This window comes from Stenella coeruleoalba, assembly GCF_951394435.1.
Source record: "Stenella coeruleoalba genome assembly, chromosome: 3".
Classification (NCBI taxonomy): domain Eukaryota; kingdom Metazoa; phylum Chordata; class Mammalia; order Artiodactyla; family Delphinidae; genus Stenella; species Stenella coeruleoalba.
This window is the reverse complement of record NC_137148.1, coordinates 104867979-104894851: the sequence shown is the minus strand read 5'-3', so window position 1 is coordinate 104894851 and position 26873 is coordinate 104867979. Positions and strand designations below refer to the sequence as shown.

General features: G+C 39.7%; 1 protein-coding gene across 6 annotated transcripts in view; it reads right to left on the bottom strand.

The window, feature by feature from the left end:
• Positions 1-26873, bottom strand: part of MEGF10 (multiple EGF like domains 10) — a gene marked incomplete at its 5' end in the record, with an annotated part of 363778 nt that overhangs the window by 66121 nt on the left and 270784 nt on the right. For all 6 annotated transcript variants that reach the window (XM_079916644.1, XM_079916645.1, XM_079916646.1 and 3 more), the window contains one exon: positions 18970-19062. In XM_079916644.1, the coding sequence (XP_079772770.1) occupies positions 18970-19062 (93 nt within the window). The remainder of the gene's footprint in view (positions 1-18969; positions 19063-26873) is intronic.

Below are 26873 nucleotides of genomic sequence, written 5' to 3'. Positions count from 1 at the left end.
CTAGTACAAGAGGGAGAATTTGTTCCTTATGTTTAGTGCCAAGCTTGGCCAATTATCCTGAATTCAAGTACTGTATTTAGAAAGACAGTTTGGAGAGAGTCTGAACTCAAATCATCTGACATCTTTTAGTTAACACCTCACTCAAATTTCAAGGGGCAAGTATTTCACTCCTCAAGAAAAAGGGACTGGGTTGTCTCCCACAGACAACTTTTTTAAAAAATGTAATATGTATAACTGAATCACTGTGCTGTACAGCAGAAATTAACACAACATTGTAAATCAACTATACTTCAATAAAATAAATTTTTTTAATGTAGTTAACATGGAAACAACTTGAATAACCTAATAGGAAAAGGTAAATGAACAAAATTTTGTTTCAGATTAAATTGAAAAGAACCCAGATGCTAATAAGGAAGCGATGCCTCCTTTTCAGCTTCTGGTTTCAGTTCTTATTGTGCGAACAGCTAGAAATGGGCTATCAGATGCCATGTGCCCAGAATCATGCAGATGTTTCAGGAGACGGCTTAACGAGGGTCTCAGCACAGACAGCTTGCTCTAAGAAGCTCTCATAATAAGTTGGAAATAAAAGGGATTTTAAACTACTGTGTAATGTCAGGAGTATACAGACCATGCTACAGCTCTTCGGGACAGCTTAGCAGAGCACTGGCTCCTCTCAAGACAATGGACTCCCTGGAGCTCTAATGGCTGTAACTTCCGATGACATCTGTAACCACAGGTTATGTTCAGGGGCTGGGAGCTGAAATTCACTCAAGTGATATCTCTTAAGTACCTGCCTTGTGCCAGCCATGGTACCAGGCCTTGACTTCAAACAAGAACAGTAAAGCTCATGCTTCTACAAGCTTATAGTTTAATGGCAAGGTGTCAAGTTACTAGGCAAGAGAATAACCTGTGACAGGTAGTGAGGTAAGGATATGGACTGGGTACAACGGGAAGCACAGGGATGACACTTAACCAATGTTGGTGAGTCGGGAAAGCCTTCCCTGGTAAAATGATGTCTAAGCGAAGACCTAAAGGCAGAGGGTGCCATATTTAAGTAAAGGGCAGAGGATTTGTACATGGGAAAAAGGGGCCACTGCAAGGAGAGGGAGGTTGCAGGGGGTGTTACATTCAGAAAAATGATACATGCAGTGGCCAAAAGCCTTTTACATGACAAACATCCATGAATGCCCTCTTGGGCTTCTACACTATTGTATCATGGCCACTGTCATCTTTCTTAGCTGTGTGCACGACAAAAAGAAGTATAGAAATAAGCAGAGAAGAAGAGATATTAGACATGTCCTCTCCCTCCATCCGTCCTCCCCAGCCTGCCAAGCTCAGCTCAAAAACCTCTGTGCTTCAGGCACATTTTACAACCCAATCTGAGATGCTCTCTGAAAAAGGCAATATATATTTTCCATGACACTCACTTTGCACTTAGATCACAGTTTTTATATATGTTTGCCTTGTCTCATATCTCTCAAATAAAATTGAATTTCATAGGTGTTAAGACACACGGACACCCTTCTAGATCTTAGCAGTTATCAACAGAAGGTTTCATACAGTCATGTCCTGGCAGTCACCTGGCTGACAATGATGGTGAGAGGCATTCTTATTCAGAGATATTAAGCTGTGAAAAACTGTGCAACTGAGTCATGAAGTAGTGTAATAATAATGAGGAGACTGATACTTACAGTGAGGATGATTATCTCTCCCTTTTTTGGGAAAATCAGCATGCTTATGCACTATTATGGGATAGCAGATACCACATCTAGTTTAGAGATTAGCTAAACTGGGAAAGTGTATCAAAAGCCCTTTACTCATAAATTCATCTTTGGGGATTTTTCTAAGAGAAACAAACATAAGTGTGTAAAGACAATTAGTAATACTTACATTGTGCCCACAGACGTTGTTCTAAGCACCTGAAATAGATGAATGACCACAGTGTCCCTATGAAGCAGGGACTACAGTTACCCCTATTTTATAGAAGAAGAAACTGAGATCCAGGTGACGTGCTTAAAGTTACACAGGCAAAGAGGGGTGAAGAACAGACCTCCCATCTTCAGTTTGGATTCTAAACCACTCTATTCTACCCCCGCCCAAGCTTTAAGGATGCTTATAACAGCACTGTTTATAAAAACAAAAAAATTAGAAACAACCTAATTTTCTAGCACTGGTGAAAGGACTGGTGAAAAAAATTTTGGTATAATCATACAATGGAATACCATGCATCAATTAAAAGTGATATTATAGAAGAATATTTAATGAACTTGAAAGATGTTTACAATATTGTAACTGTAAAAAGTAGATTAAAAATATGTAGCACATGATCCAATTTTAGCAACAGATTAGAATAAACTAGATGAAATTGTCATTAACTTAGGTCAAAAATGGTCTAATATCAGCAACTGTATATGGTTGAACCTAATATGTGGGGAAGGGAGGAGAAGAGGGAGAATGAGAAAGACACAGAGACAGACAGACAGATATTGAAACACTCTGTTGTGGGCCAATGGGACCACTGGGTAACTCTGGGTCTTAAGACTGTGCGTGATTTTTTTTTAATTCATTTAGATTAACTAGATTTTCTAAATTTTCTGCAGTTGAATGTATCCTTTTGGCAGGAGGAGAAAAGCAAGCAAAAATTTACATTTTTAAATAGTTCAATCTGCTGAGCATTTATACTGTGCTATGTTCCGTGCTCCATGCTTTACACACCTCTCTCCAGTCCTCACAGCACTGACAAGGTGGGTGTCATTATCACCTTCAGCACATGGAGGATATTTAGGATGAAAACATGTAGGTAAAATGTCCAAAAACACCAGACTGTGGTGTCAGTACTTAAACCCAAGGTTGTCTGCAAACAAAAGTCCAAGCACTTTTCACAAGTCCATTCTGCTCCTGAAGTAGTGAAATCACGTATTTTGGTTAAACATAATATCCCACAATTATGTTTTTCATCTAATATGATCCATTAAGGCGGAGCAGCCAACGATAAGACCTTTCACTGCGCGAACCTATGGGGTCAGCCAGTGACTCAATATTCAGGGGCACTGAAAATAGGAAATTATCTCAGTAGTGAGAACATAGGGCGTTTCTCAAAGAGAAAATAAAATTAAGGAGATGGTTAAGATCTCAAGAGCTTCTGTAAGTTGAAAATGATTCTATGCAAACAGAAAGGGCAGTGAACTCACTATGAAAACAGTACTGATGCTATTAGCTGGCCTGCTAAGGAGTACTCTAACCTGAAAACTAGGCCTGTATAGTACCTGACACATGGCTGGCTCTCAAGATATATTTGGTGAGTGAATGAAAGTGATTGTGCATGCAGAGCAGGATAACTAACTTGGACAAGCAGAGAAACCTCAAAACCATCATCACAATGCTAGGTACATCCTCCTCTCCTAATTCACTTCAAGCAGTCCAGTTTTCCACGCAAAGGACAGGGAGAGAGAGAATAGGTTCCAAGATACACTGAGTTTTGAACCTGTGTCAGCATTATGCAGCTACTTTATTTTAACCTCACAATAACTCGATAAGATGGGTATAATTACTCCAACATTTCATGTGAAAAATGGACTCAGATGATAATTTGCTCAGTCACTTAGCATTCAGGTGGCAAAAGCAAGGGTTCAACCCAAACCCATCAATGCTTCCATATCTGTGCTCTTCCACACACCCTGTGGACCATCCCAAGTGAGCAATGCTCATCAATTACTGGATCTGATATCAGTGCTCATTACTGGCCTGTTTTTCAAAGGGGAACCTTCTAGGACAAAAGTGTCACAGATATTTGAGAAGTAATACTTGTTCGCCTAAAATGAGAGTTCCCAGGCTTCAAAGTGTTAGTAGCAGGTTCATCAGAATGGTTTGATAAGAAATGTTCCAACATGTCCATAGCCATGCATGTATTGACAAAAACAAGGCATTAGGAAAAATCTTTGAACAAATGAGAGATGGTTTAGTAAATCTCTTGTTTTTGTGTAGACCAAGAATAAAGAAAGGAGAACAATTAGAGATACAGAGAAATGCCAAATGGACAGATACTCCAGAGGAAAGAACAAGGGCACATGAATACATTGTCTCATCCAAAGGACTCCCTAAGCAGAAAAAAAAAAAAAAAGGATGAAATCATTTTTCCCTTAGAGAAAGAAGTGATGGTTACCATCAAATTCACCTTGTTAGAAAATTCATCAATCACTAGCTGGCTCAAGAAATGGGTACAATCACTTAGCATTAGACAGGCCTGGACCTTAGCAGGAACACTGCAACTTCATAGGAATGGAAACTTGAGCAAGTCCCTGACTTTTATTATACTTAATTTTCTTTTGGTAAAATGGGGATGGTGAAATGTACTAATTACATCAAAAGTACTTGTTGCTATGTGTGACACAGCACAGATCTGGTAGCAGCAGAAATTTTATTCCGGTGGTTGGCACAGTGGAGCGTCCCACCCCTAGAAAAACATCCTCCAGCTGTATATGAGGCTGGAATAACAGGCCTGTCGGTGGTTTTCATTATTTGTTTGTCTTGCATGAATCATTCATGCCAAAAAGGACAACTTGGTTCTCACAATGTGAATTCCAAAAACAAATTGCCCAGTAACTCCATAAAGTAAAAACAAGCCCTGGAGTATCACCCTTTTCATCCATTTTTATAAAGCCAATTGGAAAAAGCTCAGACCTGGGATGAAAACCAGCGTTAATTTACATCCTATTCTTAATTGTCAATTAAAAACTGGATTTAGAAATTGCTCACTTGCTGACGATTAACGTGTCAGAGGTGTAGGCTCATACATGGAGCCCAGAAATATAAAAGGAGAAACTTAGAAACAAACATGTGAACTTCTTCATAATCCTCCCCTTAGCATAAAGAAGTAGATGGTCATAAATAAAATCTAAAGAATCCTGCCATATTAGAAGGCATCAATTCCAGGACTTGATTTTTCCCCAGCTTATCTACACCCACCAAGACCACAGAAACAGCCTTGAAACACAGTTTGAAGTATAAGATGCTTTTTTTAAAGCAACTGGTTCTGAATTACAGCGAAAAACAAAAGGGCCCAATTCTGTGTGCTTGTGTTTGGTATAAAGAAACCTTTAGATGAACTGAATAGTCCGTTTTTTTGTTTTTGTTTTACCTTGGTTTAACACCTCTGGGATCGAAGAGGTAAAACTGTAGAACTATATGGGTTTCAAGAACTTTGTGGATACATCTCTAACAGATACTTACAACGGGATAGTGTGTTGAATCTTGGAACTTGTGTTTATTATAGGGAAAGTGCCATCAGTTTATAATACATAACTACCCTCACCAGGGTTGCTGTTTAAAGTAACTAAGACTGTAAGTGCCCTTAACATCTAAATGTCAAGCATCTATTAGGTTACATCAGTCAGCTATACGGACTTAAAAATATATTTTTACATGGAGTTTCACCGTGATGTTCTCCATTGACTTTAAATATAGGAAAATCTGTGATTATGAGAGAATTTAATAGGAAAGAAAATTCAGCCCTTCATATTCTCATATATAGACAAAGCACAAATAAGTCACTTTCAAGAAAATATCTCTACAGAGTGCTGTGGGTTTCAAAAGAGACCAAAATAATTTTCTGCTGTCTCAAAGGATAGAAAAACATGATTCTTCCTGAAATATACACACTTTCTTCCCAAGCCTTGGTTCCCTCAGGGTCTTTTATCTCCCTGTGATTTCATTCCTTGTGCCTCAGGCTAACAAGGCTATGGTGTGTCATTCCCTTTGTTAATGTAGAAGAAAAGATCCTCATTCAAAACATCAAGTGCTTTAAAAATAAAACAAGTTTGTAAAGCTTCTCCATCCATGAAGAAGAACAATAAAAATGTATTTTCCAGATCCTCTGAAAGCACTAAAACCTCATGTCCTTCACATGTCAAAAAGCCGGCTGGAGAGCTGACAGAGTGCCAGCAATCACTATGGACAACCACCCAGTGCCGTTTATATTAATATTATTCAGTGGCCGAGAGAGAGAACCTTTATTCTTCTTCTTTAAAAAATGCTTATTAAATGAATTTTCGAAGCATGAACTGTCATTTTATAACATCAGTGCATGCTTATCCCAAATTATGAACCAGAAAAAAGGGTGTGAAATGTTTATTCTTTAATGTTTCTAAATCTGAATGTTGATGTCTCTCAACGAGAGCATATTGATGACTCTATTCACAGTGGAGGGAAATCTCAAGGATATAAATTGTAGGCTGGGATTAAGTAAGGGATTTGGGGGGATTACATTTATTCACTGAAGTCAAAAGAAAAACAACGACCTTGGGAGCCATTATGGGATATCCTGCTTTATAAAGTCTTGCCATATTTTTGCTCTTTTGCCCATTTATTCTTCCATTAAAAATGTACAAAGCAGCTTCTATGGTTACTAAGTTCTGTTTGTTGAGTACTTACTATTGCTCCTCCCTAAGACCTGTCCTATAGCTAAGATTTCTTTGTCTACTGGAAGAGACTGGCCAACAGTGAGACTCATCAGAAAAGAATGTGCTAAGTCTTGCAGTGCACAGAACACTCAAACACAGAGGACTTACACCCACTGCGCCTCTGGGCAGAGGAGAGCAGGGAGGGGAGAAGGCTTCCAGAAGAGGTGGGCTGGAGGTGAGCACTGAAGGATACATACTCAGGACCACCACTGTGCAAGTACTTATTATCTTCATCCTGGATGTGAGAGGCCCAAAGGCGGAAGCCTTAAATGATTTGCTTAAAACCCAACAGTAAGGAAAGTCAGGTCTCAAACCCTCAGTGCTAACAGGATGGTCTGAAAAATTTAAGTTTTCTTGAGTAAAAAAAAAAAAAATTTAACCACAGAAGACAAGTACTACTATAGCAAAGCCCCACGTTCTCACAACCTAGAATTAACTGTTGTGACCATTACATCACATTTGCTTCATCATTTAATGCAAGAAATAACACATTACAGTTAAATTCCCTTTTATCTCCTTTGTACCTTGTTTTCAGTTCTTTCCCTACTCCTTCCTCAATGGGAACCACTGTCATGATTTAAAAAAAAAAAAAAATTTGATTTATTTATTTTGGGCTGTGCTGGGTCTTTGTTGCTGTGCGTGGGCTTTCTGTAGTTGCGGTGAGCGGGGGCTACCCTTTGTTGTAGTGTGTGGGCTTCTCATTGCAGTGGCTTCTCTTTGTTGCAGAGCACTGGCTCTAGGCACGTGAGCTTCAGTAGTTGTGGCTCGCGGGCTCTAGAGCTCAGGCTCAGTAGTTGTGGCACACGGGCTTAGTTGTCCCGCGGCATGTGGGATCTTCCCGGACTAGGGCTCAAACCCGTGTCCCCTGCATTGGCAGGCGGATTCTTAACCACTGTGGCACCAGGGAAGTCCCCGCTGTCATGATTTTAATGTGTATCATTCTAGTCTGCTTGTGTGTCCAAAAATTATATATTGCATGAATTAATATATTATTAATATATTAATAATAATATATCGCATAACTTTTATGAATTTATTAGTTTTCTATTAAAATGTTTATATCACTGTGTATCTTGTTTTCACCCAATATTACGATATTGAGATCCCCTAATGTTGACACATCTTTTAATGCAGTGTATTACTACATAGAAATTTATAGGAATGAATGGCTACACAGCATTACACTGTATTAACAACCTCCAATAAATCTATCTTTTCTCATATTCAAGGCCATTTTTACTTGTCTCCAAATTTTCACTGTTACAAAGATGCAAAGACTATATCCCCTATACATGTATGCAAAGGTTTCTCCAAGGTATACAGACAGATGATAAAGAAGTCAAAATAAAATTACCTAATCCTATGGTGTACACAAATCAACATATTATTCTAGAGGCAGCCAAACTGCTCTCCAAAGTTACTCTGCCAACTTACCCTCCTGAGAGCAGTGTGTGCAAGCTTCCTTTCACATCTTCATTAACACTTGATATTGTCAGACTTCTAGACGTTTGCCAATCAGATGGTGAAAAATGACATCATGTTCCTTCATTATGCACTTCCTTAGTTATTACAAAGATAAATATTCTCATATGCTTATTAGCCAATCAGGTTTCCTTGCCTTGAACTACTTTATTGTATCCTTTGCCTAATCTAAAGTTGAGGGGTTTTTTTCCCTTATTGATTTGTGGGAGTTCTTAACATATCCTATATACTAATCATTTGTTTTTGTTTGTTTGTTATTTTGGCGGTACGCGGGCCTCTCACTGTTGTGGCCTCTCCCGTTGCGGAGCACAGGCTCAGGACGCGCAGGCTCAGCGGCCATGGCTCACGGGCCCAGCCGCTCCGCGGCATGTGGGATCTTCCCGGACCGGGGCACAAACCCGTGTCCCCTGCATCGGCAGGCGGACTCTCAACCACTGCGCCACCAGGGAAGCCCTAATCATTTGTTTTATACATTGTAGAAATCTTTCTCCATTCTCTTCTTTCTCTTTTAACTTTGCTTATGGTGTCTTAAAGAACTAACTTTGATGCAGTCTAATTATTCTAAGAACTAATTTACAGCATGGATACATCTGGTTTGTGTAATACTAATTTTACAACATGAGGCTATTTTTATTTGTAAGGATAAAGGGGCTTTTCTTTAATACATGAACAAAAATTCACGGCTATATACTAATATCAAGTTCAAATCAATTCCATTAAAATTTAAACTTTCTCTGGAAGTTACTTCCACTCACTTTGTGCAAGAGTAGTGAGTAGTAAAACCATTAGGTTTTCACAGAATTTTAAGACACCATTTATGGCCCAGAGGCAGGGCACTTATAACCTCTACTACTTACCCTATTGAAACAGTCTTTATAAGTAGTATAAATGTTACTGTTTTATTACTTTCTACACTTTATTAATTTACACATGTCAAACATGATTACTTTGCTCTAACATATATGTACAAATATTCAAACTTTTTAAAGTCAACTTGGTTGTCAATGAATTAGAAGATATTTTGACCAAAGAAGGAAAAAACAGTTTTTTTTCTTATCTGCCCTGAGGAAGTTTGCAAGTATTTAAAAAACATTCTTTGACACAATCACAAACAATAAGAAATTTGATATAGTCATGAAAGATACCGGACTATATAATAAACCAGAGCACTTAATTTTAGCCAATTAACAGCATAACCTTATGAGAGGAAATGTACATGGCTTTACTAAAATCAGGTATTAGTCTCCCTGATTTTACAGGTAAGGTAAAACCTTTCCTCTTTTGAGGGTGAGGAGCTGTCTTACTACACAACTTCTTCAAAGTTTATGGAACTGACACCTAGTTCATCTTGCCTGGCTTCTACAATCTCACTGCAGCTGTTAGTTTATGGGAATTCACCAAGGATGAATGAGCCTGCATTGCACACAGCCAAAGTGGAGCCTGAGCTCCCTTAAGGCCACTGAAGGAAGGACTTCAGGTCATGCCCTTTCTCTAGAAGACCTTTGACCACGTCCTCCTTGACTTCTCCAGACGCTTTGCCTATATATTTGTAGATGGACTTCCAATCCCTCTATTAAACTGAAAGCATTTGAAAGAAGAGGCAGGGTCTTTCATCTCTCATATCTCATGTTTATATCCATTACTGCTCCTGGAACATTTATGCCTTCATTCCTTCCTTCCACAAATATTTATTGAGAATCACTGGGTGCCCAGCACTGTGCTAGACATTAGGTGAATAAATTAGCTAGGCAGCAGTGAATAAAACAGACAAAATTCACGTTTCTATGGGCCTTCTATCCTGGAGGGGAATACAGACAAAAAAACAAAACCAACCAAACAAACAAAAAAACAAATGAAGTATTTTCAAATAGTGCCATAAAAAAGTGTTAAAAAGATGACGTAATAGATAGTTATGGGAGAATATTCTTTATGTAGTCAGGGAAAGCCTCTCCTGGTGGTGACACATAGATTGAAAGTTCGTTGACCTAAATTAGAAGCCAGCCACATAAAGTTCCAGGGAGGAGAGTATTCTAGGCAGAGGAAATATCAAGTGCAGAGGCAGAAATGAAGCTACTGTGTTCCAAGAAAGGTAGGCAGAGGCCGAGCAGTGTGGTACCCTGAGCGAGCCGTGGGATGAGAAGGGGCCGGGAAGGTAGGGAGGGACAGATCAAACAGGGCTTGGTGGGTCACGTCAGGGCTCTGGCGTTTATTCTAACCATAATGGGAAATACTGGGGAGTTTGGGGAAGGGGAGCAGCATGCTCTGAAGTGCAGTTTTACAAGATCACTCTGGTCTCAATACAGAGAACTGACTGGAGTGGGGCTAAAGTGGATGCAACAGTAGGGAGACTATTGTGATCACCAATTAAGAGAGGACGGTGGCTTGGATTTGAGTGGCAGGAGTAGAGAGTAGGAAAAGGTTAGATTATCTTATATTTTCAGGTTGAACCAAGATTTTCTGATAAACAGATGTAGAGGGAGATTACACAAAGTTAAAAAAAAAAACAAGGAAAACATATCAATAAATGATGTGTGTGGAGTGGAGTTAAATAAAATGACAGCCCAGCCTTGTCTTTACAGCATGTGAACCAACTAGCGCTAGTAACATAAACATCTATAGTGTTCTCACCGTGCCCCGAGCAATACGAACCAGACGTGAATTCATCTGGTAAGGACATTAATGGTCAGAGGTTGGAGATAATGCAAAAAACTGCACCAGGGCTCTGTCTGGGGAGCCTCCTGGCAAGCAACTCTGGACAAAGAGAGGCTCCTGCTCAAGAAGGGTGTGGCCTGCTGGGCAAAACGAGATGTCCTCAAAGAGCCCCTCCATCCATTCTCCAGTCCACAGACCAGTCTGATGTGAAGTCTGGTGGAAGGCACAGTTGTCACACAAGGAATTGTAAGTAAGTACCATTTACTGAGCCATTATCATGCCATTGTGTCATTTAATTCTCACAAGCATATGACACAGATACTTTGAAGCTTATTTTAAGCCAAGGAAAGTGAGGCAAAGAGACAGCACAGAATGGAGAGGCACTAAGTCTACTGTCATTCAGTTCCAACAGGGAGTTGGGTGGGTGGAGGTGGAAGAGATTGTCTGCCCCTCCAGAGAGTAACCAACAAAAGCCCAGGTTTCAGACTCCTTCACAAAGGCAAAATCAGCAGTTTCTGTGTGCGACCTCTATCAAGATACTCGGGCAGTCCATCAATGAAATTGCTTTTGGGCAGTTCTGATGAACCATTCATCCCAAGCTCAGTCCTTCCCACCTGTCATCAATGTCCAGCCCTCATGCCAGTGAACCCAAATGATCCACTCTTATTCTGCTGCTCCATCAACCTGATTTCGAAAGTAATTCTGACAGGGTGATGGGTATGTTAACGACTTGCCTTGAGGACTGGGCTCCAGTGACTTCTCTCCCCAGACAACATCGATCCTCTATTGTATCCAGTCAATAGACCTTTACAGCAGACTTTGCTGGTGAACAAGTCAGCTTTTTGTGCCCTACAACTTCTGGCTTGTAATACCCTTCAAATGGATTCCCCCATTCGAATATCCTGCAGGCAAATTCTTATTACTTATTCGGAGCAGCACAGCGTGCTTGCTTTATCTAAAAGGTTATCAGTACTCTTAATGTTGTACCTGAAAATGTTTGAGCTAGTCTGGCCTCCTAGGCATGTTTTCACTACTTCCAAGTACATTTAACCAGAAATGCTATTGGTGACTAAATAAACTCCAGTTTGGATTTTCTAGACCAAAATTAATTTCCATTTTTTGTTTCTAATTGGTACTAATGTCAAAAGCCTAGGGAACAAGCATTTGAAAACTATTTGCTAGCTGCTGGCTGATTTAGGACTCTCCATGTGTTTTTGGATGTGCCCCATAGCCAGAGGAGAAATAAATTTCTCTATAGACCTTTAGAAAATCATAAATAGAATTATATGGGTTGAGAGAACAAATGTATTATCGCTACTCATACAAAAGGTTTAAAGGGTTTCCAAAACAAAGAAAGATCTCGGGGATTGCAGACACATATTTATGAGAGTAAATCACACATAGAATCATAGGTTTGAAAGGGATCGTAAATACAATCTTGCCCAACATTCTTAATGTTACAAATGAGGAAATTACAAACGCATTCAACCAAATTGGTGTCATTTTAAATGACATGTTAGTGTGCCCTTGACACCTCTCAGGAACTTTTGTCTTGCTCTTTTGTCTGGTGGTATCAGTCCTGCCTCCTGCTCTCATTCACTGACCCTTATCACTTTCACCAAATCTCCTTTCCAGCTCCAGGAGGCACCAGATCCTCATTTAAATTACTGGCTGTGAAAGAGATGCGAGTCTGGTTCCACTATTTACCAGAAGTATAAACTTAGGCAAGACACTTAATTTTTCTGTGCCTCTATTTTCGCATCTGTAAAATAGAAACAAGAATTGTAACCATCTCATCTGTTGAGCATTAAATGAGTTAGTTCCTGTAAAGCTGTAAAGCCCTTACAAAGATGCTTGGCACATACTAAGCTCTCAATAGAGGAGAACTATTGCTGTCATCATCATTATCAACGTACCCAACTTCTGCTTCCCTTGATATCAGCAGATTATCTCTTACCCAGTTCACCAAGAGAAGAAAGGTCATCAAATATGAACTCACTCAGATGCTCCTCCCCACTGCCCGTGAGCTCCTGAGCCCAGAAACCTATCGACATCCTGCCTGCCACTCTTTCCTCCCTCGTTTTGTTGGGAATGGGAAGTACTTCACACTAATCCTTCCATCAGTGTCAGGATCCCATCCGTCTTCTCAGGAGCTGTGTTCCCTCGATTAAATGAACTCTCAATTCAATCTCCAGACTCTGTCTTTTCTTTCACCATCCTCTCAGCCTCTTTCACCTTAAAACACAATCAAAAGCAAACAAACAGGGCTTCCCAGGTGGCGCAGTGGTTGAGTGTCCACCTGCCGATGCAGGGGACACGGGTTCGTGCCCCGGTCCGGGAAGATCCCACATGCCACGGAGCGGCTGGGCCCGTGAGCCATGGCCACTGAGCCTGCACGTCCGGAGCCTGTGCTCCACAACGGGAGAGGCCACAACAGTGAGAGGCCCGCGTAGCGCAAAAGAAAAAAAAAGCAAACAAACACCAAGCTTTCTCCTGAGCCTGCATTTGTCTTTTACTAACTCCCTAACTCTTTACCCTTCCTTGTTGACTTCCCAGTTAAGTTTCTGGAAGAGGAGTCTATGCTTTAGCATCTTTGCATCACCCCTCACCCCACAGCAGTCTGCTTTCTGTCCCCAGCACAACATTAGGCCCTTCTTTCTAGTCCAGCCAGAAAACCTCTCACTACTTTACCCACCACCATTTCTACCTTCCTCAATCCACCTCTTCTCCTGAGGCGGTTCTCTTTCTCAGGATGAGACATTTACAAGTCTGTCTACTTTTCTCCAGGCTGCGAGCTCTGTGGGAACCAACAACTATTCCTCATTGGTTTCTTTATCTGCAGCATCCAGCACAGTTCCTTGCACACAGTATTCAATGAAAGTTCAAACTATGAACACATGAATGACCTTCTCAGAATCATACATTCAATCTCATTAAATGAAACAAGCATTTACTGCTCTCCAATCACAGTCAGGCACAGTGGAGGCCTGGCATTAACAATGCACAGGCCTCCGGGCATTAACAAAGACATTAACAATGCACAGCCCCTGCCCTCCAGGAGTTATCATCCAGTAAGGGAGGAAGAGAAATACAGGACTGATGAACAGATAAGAGATATTGATGGAGGAGGAACAGAGAGAGAACAGGAAAGAGGAGGAAAGAGAGAACTAGAGCTAAGATAATGTCACATAGGCTAGGGTATTCTTTAGGATGCCAATAGAAGTAAAATACATGCATGCTTTTTTTAAAAAAAAATCATTTAATCAAACCTAAAAAGAGGTAATATGCCCAAGTCGTCAAATAAATCATGATTTCACTTCAAGCAAACAAACCATGTTCAGTTCTCTGACACACCTGGTTTTTCATACAGAAAATACATTGAGACCCAGGAACACTGACTGTATACCATATATAGGAATCCGTCCATCCACTGACAAGGTAGACAGTCATACTAAACCTCCAAGGGAAGGCTTTTTAAATTTGTGCTTGTGAAGGTGCTGTCAGACTCTTAATTTCCCATGTATATTGGGAAGGAAAAAATATACAGAGAGAGAGCTATGAAAACGAGTTACTCTTCTGCCTGGAATGATTGATCCTGATGAGCCCAGGGAAACTGGGCTGCTGCTGCATAACGGGAGAAAGCTGAACTACGTCTGGAACCCAAGGGATTCTTTGGGGCACCTCTTGGTACTTCCACGTCTGGTAGTAAAGGCTAATGGAAAGTGTCAACAACCAATAAAAGGCAGGACAACTGAGAATTCAGATCCTTCAGGAATGGAGGTTTGAGTCACTCCTCCAGATGAAGAACCCTAAGTAGCTGAGGTTTGGGCTGAGAGGGAGAAATATGAAATGGGGAAGAAGGAGGCCATACATACAAGTACAGCATGTGACTAATTACAGAAAAGAGGCCTGTAGTAGTTTTTAACATTTCTCTTTGCTTTCTACATCTATGTGTTTATTTGTAGAAGCTATTTTCTTTTTTTCTGCTCTTTGCATTTTTATTTAATTTTATATAAAATAAAAGTTGTTGAAAGATAACTTTAGTATCTAGGTAGCAAAATATTCTGTGGTACTTCATCTGAATTTCAGGAAAAATTAATATAACCAGCTATGGATACCAGGACTTTGGGGACTTGCATCTCCTAATTTTGGGAAAAGAGTGAGAACATCTTAACTTGTAAGATGTCAGGCTGTATTTTATTAGATGGAAAGGCAGAGTCATTTTGTTGATGTACAAGAATTCAAATGTGTGTAGAAAGGTGCACAGAAGAGCTGAGTAAACAAAGGAGTGGACTGGACCAGTTATCACTTTATTGTCTCTCAGGGCTAAATTTATCCTTCATTTTTATCTACAAAAATGGATGTGGGCCCTTTAAGTACTCTTCCTTTGCCAGTTGGCTGACTGTTAAGCGTTTTCTGCAGGGTGCCGGAGAGACACTGTAGGAGGAAGGTGTTGCCCATCATGGTTCTAGTGTGCCAGCTCAACTGACTCCAGAAGTGCCCATGGCTCTTCCAGCACCCAGCCCCTGCCCTGTCAGCACAGTGGGAGTGGCTTCTCCAGCACAGGCAGCTTCTTCAGCATCCAGCTCCTACAGTGCACTGTGGCTAGCAGCACCCATCAGCCAGCAACTTGCCCTGGCATTCCCCCTTGGGCTTTTTTGTAGCAGAGTGCTTCTGGTAAGACACTTCTCCAGAACAGCTTTCTCAAGCATCCTATAGAACAGATTTCTAGCAAGTTCCAGAAAGCAGATTTCCAGCAAGTTTCACTAGGGGTGTACCATGGCAGTCTCTCTGCCATTCAGTGAGCTGTGGCTGTGCTCTAACAAGGTCTGCATCACACCGTTAGTGGGGCTTCCTCTTTGGGTATTCTATCTCAGCCCTAGGAGTAGTGGATGCTCCTTATTTCTGCCATTCCTGTATTCTTTTGAGTGTTATCTACTTTCTACTAGCCAATCTCTACACCAAATTCGTGTTATAGCTAATGATTCTTTTTAATAAACTTTCCCTGCTCAAGTTACTATGCGTTCCAGGAGCAGCGAGCACACCAGCACCCAGATCTTGGTTTCTAAATACCATTCTCCAATGGCTCATTCTAGGACTGAAGCAGGAAAAACACAAAGTGAGCTTGGAGTATCCTACAGTAGCAGAAAGTAAGGAACTGCTCAAAAGACCAAACAAAACAAAACGACCAAACAAAAGGACAATGGCGTATGAAAAGGACACAGAAGCCACCTAAAAGAACTCCCAGTTGCCAAAGCTGGAACAATTTAAGCAACAAAATAAACAATATAATATTGACTTCTCATGTAAATATATATAAGTCCACACTGATATGAATAAATGATTGATTAAATGGGAGGGAATAAATAAATCTTCCTTATAGAATATGTCCAGATAACATATGTATATATTCTCCCCCTCAAAACCATGGAGCTTAATCTCTACCCTTCATCCTTGAGGGTAGGCTAGACTTAGTGACGTATTCTCAGAGAAAAAGGAAAAGGAAAAATAGTAACTTTATGTGGAGAAACCTGGCAAACACTACACATCACCAAATGATGAAGGTTAACCAAGTGATGACACCATCAGTGCTGTCATGTGAATATCATCATACCTCTGATACGATATAATGAGACAGGCACTTCAACTCTGTGGTATTTTCATAACCTGGACCCCTAGTCTAGTCAGGAGGAAAACACAGACTGGGGGACATTCTGCGGGATATCTGGCCAGTCCTTGTCAAGGTTGTCAAGGTTATGAAAAACGAAGACTGAGCAATTGTCACAGACCAGAGGGGACTGCGCAGATGTGGAAATGCAGTGCAGTGCTCAGGACTAGATCCTGGAACAGAAAGAGGACATTAATGGAAAAAATAATAAAATCCAAATAAAGTCTGGAGTTTGTTTAATAGTAATATACTAGTAAGGAACTAACTGGTAGTGTATTCATGTCAATTTCTTTTGGCAATTAGTTTTGCCAAGCTAATGGTAACTTAATATGTTAAGGGAAAAACTGGATGCAAGTGTATGGAAACTGTCAACTCTCTTTGTAACTCTTCTAAAATTGTTCCAAAATGAAAGGTTTACTCAAAAAAATTATTGCAGTTTCTGTCTCTTGATTGGACCCTGACTAATACAAGGAACTGGTGTCATTAAAAAAGCAATCATTTTCTGGATCTAACATATATTATCAAATATAGGCCTAACAATAACCAGAGAGGAGGGGGCAGAGAGATAAAAATCCTTGGGAATTAGGCCATTTTAACTCTGCTACTTAGTAGATTACTAGAGTGTGCATTTGCTTCAAGAATTATCTGGCCAAGAGTAACTAAATTACACACTTCCTAATGAGTGATATTAGGGTAACAGCTATAGATAAAACCCAGGTAACAAAATTCAGTGCTCTGGCTCAGAATAGCATTTTCTTAGGTGCTTAAAAAAGGTGTCAGAAATGTATTCTAAGAACATCTTTAAAGCCTTCAGATATCTGTCCACATTTATTTATGCTTCTGTTCATGATAAAGCCAAAACATAAGCTGTGGAGAATAAACTAAAAGTCACCTCAATATCATCATCCAGGATTGAAAGAACACGTGTTGTCAGAATTCTAGAGGCTTCATTCAAAAGTCAGTCAACTCCGAAATAAAGCAACAGCTTGTTTTCTACAAGGCCTAAATCAGTTCTAGAGAGTCTGAAACCCATGTAGACCTTTTGTTTCGTTTACACACTCTTTAGTCTGATCTCTTAGTTCGAGGTAAGCTTCAGTTCTTAGGGGACAAAGTATGACTGCAACTAAAGTTATTCCACAGTATTCTCACCCTAAAATTAGTAACAAATCTCATTTCTCAAATGAAGAATATAGCCACTCTTCTCTTTCCCAATGGCTTATATAATAATGTTATTTTTCTTCCAAATGTGTAGGCACAACTGATCTTTAAGTTGGAAAAGTCAATGAAAGCAACAATGCATTTGAGGTCAGTTGGCCAGAAAAATGGACATGAGCCAGATCCCACATCCCAAACATTTTGCCTCAACAGCATGTGAACAAAGTGCCCTCTCCCCTCCTGATCTCTAACAGAAGGCTAACAAAACGCAGCAGGACAGTTACCCATTGGAATGGGAAGCCTGTCGGGGCAGAAAGGCGCACGCACGTGCGCGCGCGCGCGCGCACACACACACACACACACACACACACACACACACACATCCCTGTTTAGGACACGACAAAAAGGCTCTTTCACATGGAATGTTCTATGCACAGACAGCATAAGGACCTCCCCTGAAGATGCTGTTTTAGAGGCAGTCAAGAGATCACAAGTCTAAAACAAGTAGTTCTAACAAGATAAAGAGTAATCTCCCCAATTCCAAATGAAAGCAAGTAAAAATTCTTAAAACCAGCTTATCTACATAGCTTAAAGTTCTTTTGGACTAGTTTCAGAAAATTCTTTGGTAGCAAGGAGGACAAAGTTGTGTTGTCATGAGAGTCTGCTAATTTTTAAAACTATTTTTTCCTTTCTCTAAATGTAAACATTTCATGCATTACAATTTAGTTGCACTTCAATTCCTTCTCACATTTTTCAAGGCAAAACGAAGTATAAAGGAACAGGAAGAGTGCACAATTACACGCACAGCAAGGAGTTAGCCAGAAAACCTAAGTTTTAACTGTGAAATTTAGAAAAGCAACTGTATTACATGACATTCCATCATTTAATCCTCATAATAATGAACATAGGATTTTAAGCGCAATCTGCTTATAGTCCAAAACACCATCATTTTACAATTATAATTCTAACATAATGGACAAAAATTATGTACTATATTATGAATTGATTTAATACCTAAATGTTCATGAATTTTCGTTTATTACGAATAATTCTCCCCAGTAATCTGAGCAAGTACTTATTATTTGCACCTCAGAATTCAAAGATAAATATGTTAAGCATTGAAAATATCAATTTTACTTCTGCTTTAGAACCAACAAGTGGTAAGTTTTCATCACCAAGAAAATATATTAGATAAACGAACAAGTAAAAACAGACGCAGGAATACAGTAGCCGTGTTACCACAACTGCCTTACTGAGTTAAGGAATCTAACTTCTGGACCGTACCCGGGAAAATGCATTGATATTCACAGAAGTACAAGAATCAGATGATTGAAATCTTCTTTCCAAGTACCTTTCTTTATACTCTATTCATAACAGTTCTGTGTATAATACATGTAGAGATTTAAAAGAAACAGTATTCGTGAGTTGGACTGGGAATCTACACCACATTTTGCATTGGGATGAAGAGGGAAACCTGTGGCTCATGTAATCTGCAGACAAGAGGCCCATACAGCAAAAACATCCGGAGACAGACAACAGCAGGTGGAAACTTACCACTGGAGCAGTTGGTCCCACCCCAGCCAGGCTCACACTGACAGGTGTTTGGAGCAATGCAGCGACCATGGACACATTTATCAGCACAATGGGCTGTCAGAGAGAAAAATCAATCAAATAAGGAAAGTTGGCACAAGAAAAAAACCCCAACAACACAGCTGTTTCACATCTCAGTCTCAAGTATCACTTAAAAACAACACGCATGCTTGATAATTTTCTTCAATCCGTTCCTCAGCCCTCTTACAGTCCTCTGTGTAACCAAACAATTCCCCTTCTTATTTTGATACCTCCAAATAAATTCCTTCATTTCTACTATATAATTCTACTTCATGCTAAATTAGCAAAGAAGTTTCAAGGAAAATTGCCTAATCCACTTTTTAAAAAAATTATCAGTGACTACCAAATATATCCTCTTTGTTTCAGGAGGAGCGTATGTGGATGCACAAACAAACCACAAAGCAAGATCTCAGGACTCCCGGGCGACAAGAGTAGTCTGAAAGGTATTCCCTTTACATAATACCTTCACTGGAAACAATAGTCAAATTTCTTTGTGCACATGTTATTCACAACCATGACACAGCAGACTTAGATGCCCTTTTTCCTTTGAGGAGAATATTCGAAAAATGTCACCCAGGTCTTTAGGAAATAGTAAATCTCAATTCCTCTTTTGTTAGCGAATATCACTGGTGTGACCCAACCCATGAAAATAAGGGGTATCATTGCAAACATGAGTGGATAATTAGTCTGATGATTTCCAAAGGAAAGCTCAGTGGGCAGATGGAAACGGATCAGAAATATGCTGTGTTGCACATCAGCATTATCCTCAACATTAGTGCCACTCAGGTTGGTTAAATCTTCTTTAAAATACCTGGATATATGAGGAATTGTGAGAACAACTTGGAAGAGTTTGGATTTCAGATGTTCCAGAATTTCATTTAAGGATGGGATAAGGTATCCTATGCTTTAGAGGTAAGTTTCATTAATTTTACTTTTTACAAAAGTAAAACAGGTCTACTGTCCAAACATAAAATACCAATAAGCAAAATAAACCTCTCTCTTAAGGAAAAAAAAAAGAGAATCATAATATTTTTCAATTTGCCTTCCCACTTAATGAGAAAAAAATCTTTCTATGTCATTAAATATTCTTTTGTGTGATTTATATACTGTGTGTAAGTCTATATTGTGTATATATATTTATATATGTTGTGTATATATATTTATATATGTTGTATATATATATATATGTATATATAGTATAGCATATACGTGTGTAATATATATATTGCTGGACCAAAAGTGATAATCACTTCTAAGGTTTTTATCAAAAAGATTTCGAGGGCTTCCCTGGTGGCGCAGTGGTTGAGAGTCCGCCTGCCGATGCAGGGAACACGGGTTCGTGCCCCGGTCCGGGAAGATCCCACATGCTGCGGAGCGGCTGGGCTCGTGAGCCATGGCCGCTGAGCCTGCGCGTCCGGAGCCTGTGCTCCGCAACGGGAGAGGCCACAACAGTGAAAGGCCTGTGTACCGCAAAAAAAAAAAAAAAAAAAAAAAAAAAAAGATTTCGACATGAAGAGATATAAATGAAAGGCATTTTAGATGAAGAGAAAGCAAAAGCAAGCAGTAGAAAGAAAAACAAATGGAAATGAGAAGATCTGTTTGGGTGCAGTGTTTGGAGCAATAGCTTTGGAAAGAGAGAGACACTTTGAAAACCAAACTAAGGTGTCAGGACTTTATTCTGAGAATTAGCTGGGAATATTCTAATGAAAGATATAAATTTGTTATAAGAGAAACTATCAGGTAGGTCACCTGATGAGGACACTGCAACAAAATGAAGTGACCAAAATTTCAGGAAATACACGTTTATGTCCTATTACTAGAATAATTCTTTAGCATCCAGGCAATTTGGTGAGGGGTATCAGGCCAGATGAGCTAGAGATTTTGACACCAGAGCTCCAAGGAGATGCTTAGCAACCTCATAATACTTGATACAATTACGTATTTAATTATAATGAGTAGCAAAATCTGCCTGTAACATATGAACACACTGCCCTACAACATGTTGACTTCTGCTGCCAGGTTAAGTCGACATGTGCTAATCTCAGGGTTCAGTGCCTCCAGCCATTTCTATGCATGTTTGATATTGCAGATGGGTCATTCATTCAAAAGGCCATAGCTCTGTACTGTTATTTCTTAAAATTTAGCTATACATGTATAAGGCAGCAAAATAACATAACTAGAGTATGCAAGGTTCAACTAAATGCCACAGAAGGCCCAGTTCTAATTGTGTAGGGCATGTTCTGGACCCTGTATCACACTGTTTTATGGTAGCCAGGACACCCCCATCTTACAGAGAGTGCTGGCACCCATTGTAAATATGTAAATTTGACCATGCTTGGTCTAACTTGTCTTATGTACTGATGGCATCTATACTTGCAACATACTGTTAGTGATCAGCCTTCAGACATCAAATTCCCAATTTATCCTGCATCAAGATACTAAAACTATTTAAAATTCTGTTTGTATATTTTGAGAAGTTTTAAAAATCAGATACTAGATCTCTTTAATATGAAACCAGAGTTTTCTGATAGTGTGCATCTAAAAGAAAACACAGAGGGCTTCCCTGGTGGCGCAGTGGTTGAGAGTCTGCCTGCCGACACAGGGGACGCAGGTTCATGCCCCGGTCCGGGAGGATCCCACATGCCATGGAGCGGCTGGGCCCGTGAGCCATGGCCGCTGGACCTGCACGTCCGGAGCCTGTGCTCCTCAACGGGAGAGGCCACAGCAGTAAGAGGCCTGCGTACCGCAAAAAAAAAAAAAAAGAAAAGAAAAGAAAAGAAAACACAGAAATTGGATATGAAGGTTGATGAAAAGAAGTATCATTCATATCCTCAAATTTCAAATTTTTGTGTTTATTTAAAATACTCTTGTTGGTCTCACCCATGAATTTTACACTAAGAAAATGTTATAAATGTTAACTTATAACGTATATCTATATTAATAAAACACTACTTTGTCTTTATATCTTAGGCATCTACACATAATTTCATTTGACAGAAAAATCAGTTCCAGTATTTGAAACTTGGAAAATCTCTGGGTTTCCAGGACACTGGATTGGATGACAGCTACCTGGGGTTTCCTATCTACAAAGAGCGGGTGGCCAGGAGAGGAAGGTTTTGGGGGATGTTCCACGGGAAGGTCTCAGTTTGCTCCTCCCCTTTTTTCTGTCTGCTTTCATTTTCTCACTCCTTATCTTCCTTTTCACCTTCTTTTACTACACATCTTTCTCTCCCCTAAAATACTTCCTTGATATGCACAGTCACTACACAGAATGAAGATTAAACTGTGGTTTTAGTTGTAGTTGTGTTGGCTCTTAGCCCCTGAGTAACCCCAAAAGATTTCCACTGTACCCACCTGAATCAACCAGAAAGAAAGGTAACGCAGAGCAAACAGGTCTAGAACCTTTCCTCCAATATCAAGATGGCCTTTACTAAAATGGGTAAAGAAATGCATGATAAGCTAAACCTGGGTCCCAGAAGATTAGGAATCAGAATTGCTTATGCTTGGATACCAATTGATTGTTTTTTGTTACTCTTGTTTTGTTGATTACAAAAAAGGATAGTAAGTGAATTTCTATATGTAAAAATCAAAGGAGATCTGCTTCAAAATGCTTTGAGATTGCTGAATAATCATACGAATACTCTCACGCTTGATTCCTGATGATATGAACTTTGTGTTTTATGAAGTAAACACCAAGAAGTCCAGTCAACTGTAATAGATGGAAAAAAATCCTATCATGGTAATTTTAAAATCTAGATTATTTCTACGAAAACCTTGAAATAATAACATTTGGCTAAAGTCTGAAGCAAAACATAAATAGATAGCAGAAAACAAATTAGTCTGTAAGTTAATTAGGAATTGGAAGGGACAATCTGCTTTCCTAATGATTTTTTTTCTTAATTAAAGCTAGAGTCAAAGGAATCAACTTGAAGCATTGAAGCCTAAAGTCAAATAATGATCTAAGTAATGGAAAATATTATTGGTACGGATTCTCAAAGGAAAGAACACAAAATTCTCCTGCCGTGCTGCAGAATCTCCACATGACATTAGACCGTCACACAAGTGCCATCTCTGTTCCATGCCCTATCCCGCAGCTTGGGACTCTCCACATTCAGCAGCAGCTCTCACCAAGCACCCACAAGACCAGTGGGAGCAAAGAGAGACAACAGAGGAGAAGAGAGCAAGCTAGAAAACTCTGTGTTCTCTGATGTCCCAACTCTCCAAATTGCAGTAACACTAACCATGGCGTATGTGGTGACAAACACAGAGCCTGCCTCTAGGAAACTGACTGAGCTAGATTCCTACCCTAGCTTCATCTTTCCTCTTTTAGCCTCAAATGCCACCTACTCTGGGTGCTGAGTTTTATGACTAACAAACTCCACGTGAGAACCCAAGGTGGGTTAAAGATATGAATTTGTCATATAGAAAATTCCAAAGTCAGCTGGAAACGAGAAAGGGAACAGAGGTCTCCTGTAGCAAATGTTCAATAGCTTAGATTTCAAGGACAAGCACAAAAGAACTATCCTAAGTATGGCTTTCTCATCCATGGAAACTGTCATTTTATTCCCTATCCTATTCTTATTTTTAAAAGGGCAATTAAAATCAGGAAAATGCTAGCAAAGACAATCTATCCAATATGATTCTTTTTCACATCTCTCTTTAAGAAAATCATTAATATCACATTCTGAGTTTTCAGTAATCTTTTACAGAGACCAGATGTAAGCTGAATATGTGGACCATACTTGGTACACCGCTGCAGACACATCAAGTTGCAAAGAGCAGCCAAGGCACCTTCTCCCTCAAGAACTGGGGGGCAAGAGACACTGATGAGAAGAACATGCCACAACTATGAATTGAAAGCTGTGGACAGCCTGTCTGCCTGATGGACAGGTGAGGACTGACCCGATGACCCTCGAATCTTCTCTAATTAGGCTCCTATTTCAGCCTTAGCTCCTAAATCCATTTAAATCCCATTACCAGTGACATGGATCTCATTCCTCTTTCACTTGTAAATATTTGCCTTTAATACTGAGAGCTACTAACTGTACTCAATAGTTTTCTCTTCTGCCATATACATTTCCCTTTGGATTTACACCTACAGTATGGCAGAAAGGTGAAAGTAAGAGTGGGCAGACTAAAGACTCCTTTAAACCAATTGTATCTCTAAACACAGTACCTACCTGTGTCCTAGAGGATATATTATAATCAATGCATTTAAGTTAATTTGAAAAATGCTTCCATGATCAAAGTATCTCTTGAAAATAACTGTCCAATAGAAACACACACCTTCCACCTAATCCATCTTTCCCCAGAAGTGTCTTTTATCTTGATGTCATGAATAAAGAGCATAAGCGACAAATCTTATTTTTGCTCATTTTTTTATTCGGAGTTGCTACAGAGGAACATAGATTTTTAGAGTTAAAGGTGCCTTTACTGAACGTCATTTCCGCATTTTTCAGGCAAGAAAATGGGGACTGGGAAAATGGAATGATTTTCCCAGTATTTGAAGCTGGCATTAGAGGCAGAAGTAGGAGTGAACCCAGGTGCCTGAATCCCAGTGGACCAAAACTTCTGATGAGTTTTGATGGCAGTGGGGAGGCAGGAGGGAAGAGGATGGTAGTAGCTGTGCTGGGTCAGATATTAGGGCAGGTGTATGAGACAACCGCGAGTCGGGAGTTAGAAGATTCAAATGAGGAAGAGAAAGAAAGCAGAGAGTTGACTCCTAAGATAAACTTTAACCACTACATACTTTTGTTTGAGGCCAATTACATGCAAAGTCTTTACAAAAATCTAATTGCTACTGCAGTATTCACTACAGACAGGAATCATTTTGTTTTCATATTTGCAGACATTACATTGTAGCATACCTTATTGTGTTTGTTTATAAAAAGGAAGAGAATTCCCTTTTCCTTCAATTTAATATTTACTGAGGTAGCAGGCACATTACTAGGCACTACTATGGATACAAAGATGGCAGACTGGGAACTCTTAGTCTGCAGAGGAGGTCAAATATAGGCTCCACAAAACCTAACTGCAGAGCAGAATGCAGATGTAATACAGAATTATTAACAAATACTCTGAACCATATTCAACAATTCCATTTATATGAAAAGTCTAAATAGGCAAAACTATAGAGACAGAAAGTGTATTAGTGGTTGTCTAGGGCTGGGAGGGACTGAGGGTGAATGTGGGGTGATGGCTAATGGATACAGGGCTTTATTGAGGAAATAAAAATACTATAAAGTTGATTGTGTGCTGATTGTACAACTCTGTAAATATGCTTTAAAAACCCCACTGAATTATACACATTAAATAGTTGAATTTTATGGTATGTGAATTACATCTCAAAAAGTAATCATAAGAATACCGTGGCAGCTGAGGAAAGGGAGCAATTGATTCCAACTAGAGTGAGATCAAGAAGGGTCTCAGGAAAGAGAGAACATCTGAGCTGAGGAAGTAGACACATTTGTAATAAAGCTGCAGGAGAGAGGTGCCAAAAGCAGCTGCCTCATACTCCATCCTCTTTTCATCCCATCCCCAAGGTTACAAAACCCACTGCATAGGGTCAGGGGCTCTCACCCCACAGCCACCAGTGGTCCATATATGTGACGTGCATAGACTGCTGATCAGTCATGGAGAGTGAGAAAACACTGGAAGTCTAGATAGTTGCACTTGGCAAATGTATTTTTAAAAATCCACATCTAAAATTCCTTTCCTTCCATTCTTGATGGAGCTTTCATGCATGTGAAGGACAAGTACAAAGAGTGATTACCAGCAGCGTCTTTGGCAGACATCTCTAATTGTATACCTAATGTCTAGTCTTCCTTCCACCTTTATTAACAGAATGCCACTTTCACCAGGGACAATGGTGTGACCAGCAAGAAACCACATTTCCATCCCTCTTTCTGGATTGATGTGTCCATGTGGAAACAGTATAGGGGGAGAGATCAATGGTAAGAGCAATCCCCCATCTCCTTCTTCTTCCTGATGACAGGTGTGTAGACAAAAAGGCTGAATCTGCAGATCTGAGGGAAGGGCCCAGGGAATCATGGAACACTTTGATCTGAATTTCTTGCATGGATGAATAAATGCCATAAACCACTCACTTCGAGACTTTTCATTACATAAAAATTAAAAATTCCTCTATATATGTTTAAGATATCTACTTATCACAGCCAAACATGATTCCTAACATACACTGCCCCTTTGGAAGATCTTTCTGGTGAGTCAGTTCCTAAATTGAAAAAAATATATATATAATAGCAGAAAATAATTATCTCAAAAAATGTCCAAAAGGCACTTGGCAAAATCCAACATCCATTCCTGAAAAAAATTCTCTTGAACCCCTAGATTAGGAACAAGACAAGGATGTCTACTCTTATAATTTCTAGTCAGCATTGTACTGAAGGTTCTAGCAAGGTAATAATGCAAGAAAAAAGAAGTAAAAGACATCCAGATTGGGTAGGAAGAAGTAAAATTGCCTTTAGTTATAAATTATTGAAATATATATATATGTGTATAGAAAGTCTGATGGAAGTCTACAAAAAAAGCTACTAAAATAATGAGAGTTTAACAAGTTTGCAGATAAAAACCAATACAAATAACTTAATTATACCTCTATATACTGGCAAGAAACAATCAGCAATTGAAATTTTTTTTTTTTTTTTTTTTGCGGTACGCAGGCCTCTCACTGTTGTGGCCTCTCCCGTTGCAGAGCACAGGCTCCAGATGTGCAGGCTCAGCAGCCATGGCTCACAGGTCCAGCCACTCCACGGCATGTGGGATCTTCCCGGACCGGGGCACGAACCCGTGTCCCCTGCATCGGCAGGTGGACTCTCAACCACTGC